The 6,753-nt window shown below is 47.1% G+C and overlaps 1 protein-coding gene across 1 annotated transcript in view; it reads right to left on the reverse strand.

Annotated features, from left to right (window-relative positions):
* Nucleotides 1-6,753, reverse strand: part of RYR1 (ryanodine receptor 1) — a 115,724-nt gene that overhangs the window by 31,327 nt on the left and 77,644 nt on the right. Inside the window, 5 exon segments of the mRNA XM_077773631.1 lie at nucleotides 193-297; nucleotides 344-472; nucleotides 567-655; nucleotides 5,032-5,112; nucleotides 6,229-6,246. Of these exon segments, the coding sequence (XP_077629757.1) occupies nucleotides 193-297; nucleotides 344-472; nucleotides 567-655; nucleotides 5,032-5,112; nucleotides 6,229-6,246 (422 nt within the window).

Below are 6,753 nucleotides of genomic sequence, written 5' to 3' on the forward strand. Positions count from 1 at the left end.
CGATTGGTGGTGGCAGAGGAGGAGGCGGGGTCGTGCCGAGAGCCAATCCAGAAGGAAGATGGATTTGGCCACTCCGAGGGAACTCTTCAGGGAGCATGCCAGGAGGGCTTGGGTGAGAAAATGACTTGGAAATGGGCCATTTGGGGGGATGCCCGGGAACAGCTGCATGAAGAACAACAGAGGGTCTCGAACCTGAGCGAGCTTCATCATCATGTGCGCAAACACGTGCAGGAATCCCACCACGGCGTCCCAGAGGCGGCTGTGCGCCAGGCTCTGCTGGTTCCCGGTGCAGGGGCCCTGGCGAGGCGGGGGACGGAGGGCTGCAGTGACCNGCGGGTCCTACCTGGATGTACTCTGTGAGGCTGTTGAACACCTGTTTAGCGACCGACATGGCCTTGGAAAAGTTCCTCTTGCCCTGCTCTTCGATGACATCCTTGCCGGAGTAGTACCAGTAGAAGTCGCTGATGGACTCCTGGGGGACCGATGGGGTGTGAAGGGGTGCTGGGGCCAACCAGGGCCCCACAGTCCCCCATCCAGGTCACACCTGGGCGGCCTCACATCCTCACCTGCAGCCGCAGGAGGTAGTCCACCGTGCAGATGATGATGTTAATGGTGGTCGTGTTCCCTGTCTGTGTCCGTAGGTAATTTTGGAAATCTGGGGAGATGAAAAGCCATTCATTCATTGAGAGCCTGCCGTGTGCTAGGGGAGGTGGACAGTGGGTCATTTATTCATTTATGCAATAAGTGTTCATTAAGTGCCTGTTGTATGTCAGAGGCATAGAATTGCTTACTATTAACTTAATCTTTATCAAGTACCTACTGTGTGTCAGAGGAAGATGAGGATCATTTATTCTTTTATGTAAATAATCATTGAGGGCCAACTACGTGCCAGATACGGTGGAGGTCATTTATTCATTCATTCCCACCCCAAAACACGCACCCACAGTGTAGCAGGGGAAAATGGAGATTCAGTCTTCCATTTGTTTCCAAAAATGTTTATCGAACGCCTACTATGTGATGGGGGAGATGGAAGATTGGTTATTTATTCATTTATTTGTCCGATAAATATTTACTGAGCACCTAGCCAAAGGCAGAAAAGACAAGTGCCCGTCATTTCTTTTATTTATTTGTTCAATATCTATTTATTGAGTATATATTATATGCTAATCTGAGATGGGGATTGGCCACTTATTCTTTGGTACTACAAGCTTATCAAGCGTTTACTATGTGCCCGGCACTGTTCTAGGCCCTGGGAATACGCAGTAAAAGAAGACAAAGTCTTGCAGAGTTTATATTCTTGTGTAGTAATTTTTCAATCTTTTCTAACTGCAACTTACAGTAGGGAAACCATTTTACATTGAGACCCAGTATATGTATTTAAACTGAAATTATATCTACATATACCTGAAACAGAAGTTTCACATACCCACATATGTGCTATGTATTCTGGTATTTTCTGTGCTGTACTAGTCTACTTACCTACAAAAGAATTCTAATCTCAGGAAGGGGAAAAATAGGTTTCAAACAGAGAGGGAGGCAACCCGTAAGAGACGCTTAAATACAGAGAACAAACTGAGGATTGATGGAGAGGGCGGGGGAGAGGGGAAAATGGGTGATGGGCACTGAGGAGGGCACTTGTTGAGATGGGCACTGGGGGTTGTATGTAAGCAATGAATCACGGAAATCTACCCCCAAAACCAAGAGCACACTGTACACACTGCATGTTAGCCAACTTGACAATGAATTATATTTTAAAAAAAGAATTCTGATCTCAACACATTATGTTCATAGTCCTCGATCTCTCAACCTTGGCTGCGTGTTAGACTCTCTGGGAAGCTTTCAGAATCCCCCTGCTCAAGCCCCAACCCTAGACCAGCTAAATTAGAATCTCTGACAGTGAACCCTGGGCTTTAGTATATTTTTAAAATATGCTCTCCAGGCCTACCAGTGTGGAATTAAGATGAGGGCATGTGCACTACATGGATTCACGACCCTCTCGTGCATTAGTTCTCACTATTTGAGAAACATCGTCCTGGGGCGCCTGGGTGGCTCAGTCAGTTAAGCGTCCGACTTCGGCTCAGGTCATGATCTCNATATATATGAAAAACATTGTTCTCTGGCAATAAGCTGATAACTGCTATGGGTGAGTGATGGGTACCATTTATTAGACCATTCTATTTTTGTGTGACTGACATAATCATAATAATATTATGATTATATCATATGTATGTATATCATATATATGTATTATATATATAATAATATCATAATAATAATAATTATAAACACGGTTCATGGGTTGTAGGGTTGTGGTGGAGGGATACTAGGCAGAATGATCAGGGTTGTGAGGTGGGAAACCCAGGGATCTGGAGTTGTCCAGAGGAGATACCTGACTTAGCTGAGATAATCAAGGAAGGCTCCCTGGGGGAAGAAACCTCTGAACTGAGGCAGGAAAGGGAAGTGGGGGTGGGCTGTATGAATTCCCAGCTGCATGACCTCAGACAAGTTATTGAATCCCTATGTGTGGCACAGACTGTGACTCAGTTCCCCCATTTGTAACATGGTGGTTACAGCAGAGCCTACTTTATGGAGCTCTTGTGAGTTTTTAATGCTTTGGGACACATAAAGAATTTAGGACAGGGGTGCCCTGGTGCCTCAGTCGGTTAAGCGTCTGACTCTTGATTTCCACTCAGGTCATGATCTCACCATTTGTGAGATGGAGCCCCGCATTAGGCTTTGTGCTGACAGTGTACAGTGTGCTTGGGATTCTCTCTCTCTCTGTCCCTCCCTGACTCGCATGTGTGCATGCTCTTTCAAAAATAAATAAACGTTTTTTCCAAATTAAAAAAATTTAGGATAACCATCTGGTGCATAGTGCTCAATAAACATTGGCTGTTCTTAAAGGGCCTTAAAGAGAGTGCTGAGGTTAAGAGCTGCACTTTGGAGCACTGATTCTCAAGGTGTGGGTCCCAGATCAGTAGCATTAGGATCTCCTGGGAACCTGTCAGAGATGCAAGTTCCTGGACTCCACCCCAGAACTACTAAATCAGAAAATATGGAATGGAGCCCAGAAATCTGTATTTTAACAAGGCCTCAAGGTGATTCTGAGGCCCTTTTACATTTGAGAACCACCTCTGTAGACCCATTTGCCAAATGACCAATTCATCAAATTACGAGGACAATGAAAATAAACTTCAGCTAAGTCATTTTCATGTTCATGGCAATGTCATGTTGCACAGGATGGCTTTACCAGCCCTTAAAAAAATTTTTTTTCTCCCCAAAGTTTTACTGTCCATTTGACTTCTGTTTCATAATCGCTGTTTCAGGTTGAATGCCCATTTTGCCTGGTTTCACACTGTAGATGAAGATTATGCTCAAATATTCAATATTTTATAAGAAAATGTATGTTTTCTTCTCAACCCTGGCTTCTAACTTCTTTATGTTAATTTCTCTTTTTTTAATTTTTAAAAAATGTTTTATTTATTTCTGAGAGAGAGAGAGAGACAGTGTGAGCAGCGGAGGGTCAGAGAGAGAGGGAGACACAGAATCTGAAACAGTCTTCAGGCTCTGAGCTACTTGTCAGCAGAGCCTGACGCGGGGCTTGAACACACAAATGGTGAGATCATGACTGAGCCGACCTGAGCCAAAGTCTGATGCTTAACTGAGGAAGCCACCCAGGTGCCCCTCCTTTGTGTTAATTTCAATTGGACTTCTGTCTAAATGGTTACACATACAGCTCTTCTTTCCTGTAAAAAGCCCTGTCAATCTAGAACACAGTCTCAGACATGTACAAGAGACAAACGTTTTTTCTACTTCGAATGGCACCAAATACTCAAGACATGCGAGGCATCTGAGATTTGAAAGATATTTCAAATGTTTATTTGATTGGGCTGGTTAGTGGATCCACGAATCGATGCAGAGGACTGGCTTGCAAATTTGGTAAGAGAGTAATTCCCCCCTTTAGAACCTTTTCATTTCCAAATAACCATAGATCCAGGGAATAAAATTCATTTAAAACCCCAGAGACTGATTCCCCCTTAGTTAAAATTAAAGAAAATCCTAATCACGTGGCACAAAGGTATTTCATAAAACTTGAAGAACAACTCGCTGTGGACATAAGAGCTTTTGAGGATGCAGAACAATGGATCTTGCTCTATCCTTTGTTTGAAAAGAGAAGAGTGGATTAAAGAAATTTACAAATCACTAGCCAAATGAGGGAGCAGGTCCTATGGAAGTTAGATTTATGATTACTTCCATTCTTGTCATGAAGCTTAGTTTCTGGGCAGTCTGTGGTTTCACAATTACCTGCTAAGTATCATAACCACAACCTTGAGACTTGTATATTTGTTATAGGAAATGGCATTGGGTAGAAAGTTTGCTGTACAGAAGTTTGACAGTCCCTTTAAGGCTGTAAACTATGCGGGTTTGACCAGCTTGCTGTGTAATCCTTGATCTGGTTAAACTGCCTTGAACCAGAACAAAAGTTGGGGAAACTCTTGTTTAAGTTAGGAAAGAATCTGTACGGCCTTCCACCTGGCAGAGTATTTTAGAAGTGAAATTAAGAAGTGATTCTAATAAATTCATTTTAAAACGCCATGCGGTTTCCCCCCCCTCTACAGAACCCAAAGTACGGAAATCTACCGCATCTAAACTTTGGCAGTTGCTGCAAAATGCCTGTGGAAAAATGGCATGTGGCTAATTGCTCATTTGGACAAACCAATCTGGGGGCAAAGCAGTTTGGGGGCAGATTGTTTTGGGGGAATTTGGACTGGCCAGAGAAGATGAAAGTAAAGCAAAGGGGCTAGATTCCAGGAATTCAAGAGAGGTTTAGAAAGGTGGGGAAGGGGGTGAGGGCAGGGCTTGATAATGGTTGAAAATAAAGGATGAAGGACAATCGGTGACAGGGTGGGTGGTGAGGTCAGTGCTGATAAGGAGTGAGGGGCCTGGAGTTTAACTCAGGCAACCCTTCTATACTGACCCCAAACCCTGGCCTCCTCTTCACCCACTCTCCCACCCGCCCCTCCTCCTCACCATTATTGTGCCCCTCGCAGAGCAATTGCAGAAATCGGAAGAGATCTTGGGTGAACTCATCGTCTGCCATGACTTTCTCACCTGGGTGGAAGAAGGGGGGGCAGGGCCCAGAAAGGGTCAGATGTGCCAGGGGAGAGCACACGCATGCACACGAACCTTGCACACTGCACACGCATGCACAAAGCACGGGTGCGCAGGGAGGAGCAGCCGCCACATCAGAGACACTATGAGGGCCACAGGCATCCATGACATCAGGGGGGGCCCGATTTCAGAGTCATCAGCAGATGAAGACCTGAGGGGTCCTGAGTCATGAAGCTGGGGCCTTAAGTGTCTTTCTAAACATCCGTGTTCCTCTAGCGTCACCACTTGTGTGACGTCTGGGAACGTCTGCCTGCCCAGCAGAACTTCAGGCAGCTGGTATCTCCCTCAGCCCCCATCCAGGGCCACGAGGGGCGGAGTTAATGGATTAAGGGGATTGGAGTCACCTTCACGCAAAGGCTCTGAACAGGAGGGGATTGGGCAGGGAGGGGGATCGAAAGCCAGCCAATTGGCTCAGATGCCTTAAAATCAGCCAATCCAGGAGATGCAGGAGGGGGTGGGGTGGGAGGCGTGTAAACATAGGCCAATCAGAACGGGCATCTGAAGGAAGCCAGTCACCGTGGGCTCTAGAGGAGGGAAGAGAGAGAGGGAGGCGAGACAGGAATGGGCCAATCAGAGCAGGCGCAGAGGAGGCACGCACACCAATCAGAGTGGATGCCAGCGGCAACCAATCCGGTTGGCGGATGGAAACTGCAGACTTGACCAATCTGGGGTCGCGGGCGCAGAGAGCAGGGTAGGTAGGAGTGGGGATTGCCCCACCCCGGGACTGCGAATCTGGGTCTGGAAGTCTGAGAACATCCACTGGAAAGGGATCTTTGCCATCTTCTCTAACTTCTATTTTACACATGGGGAAACTGAGGCTTATAGAAGGGAAGAGACTTGTTCTTAGTCTCGGCTATTGTTAGTGGCTAATCTGGGACCCGAATCTTAGTCTCTGGACCCCTGATCTCAAGACTTTCTGCCGGCAGGATGCGTCACTGAAGGGCTCCTCCCTCCCTGGATGTCCCAGATCCTCAGCCCCCAGGTGGAGGGGGGCAATTGGGGGTTAGAAGGGAGGGGTGCAGCGGCACAGCAAGGGGAGTGGGCTGGGGGAATTACCGTTCTGGCGGTTGATGACTGGGGCAGCCAACAGGATGGGAGGAGGAAGCAGGAGAAAAGAGGGAAAAAAAGAGACAGGAAGGAGACAGAGAGACGGACACAGAAAAACAGTGACACAGTCAGGGACGAAGAAGACCTCGACACGGAGAGAGAAACAACCACAGAGAATCAGAACGATAAGGAGACAGGTGGAACCAAGGAAGAGTAAGAAATGAGGGTAAAAGCGAAGGGAGAGAAAGAAGAAGGGAGAGAGAGAGAGATGTGTACAAGTAGAGGTGGAGAGGCAGGAGGCGTGGATCAGGGCAGAAAAGTTAGACACGTCACGACACAGCAAAGAGGAGACTCGATTAACCCGGATTAGGGACATTAATGAGAACAGCAACCAGGGTGGGAGACTTGGGGCACGTGGAGGGCGGGGTCGGTGTGCTGGGTGAGAGAACACAGGACAGAAGGACAGAAGGGTGGGGACCCCGAGGAGGGTGAGGAGGGAGACCCTGGAGGAATGTGGGAGCAAGACTTGGGACC

This window comes from Crocuta crocuta, unplaced genomic scaffold (genome assembly GCF_008692635.1).
Source record: "Crocuta crocuta isolate KB4526 unplaced genomic scaffold, BGI_CrCroc_1.0 scaffold267, whole genome shotgun sequence".
Classification (NCBI taxonomy): Eukaryota; Metazoa; Chordata; class Mammalia; order Carnivora; family Hyaenidae; genus Crocuta; species Crocuta crocuta.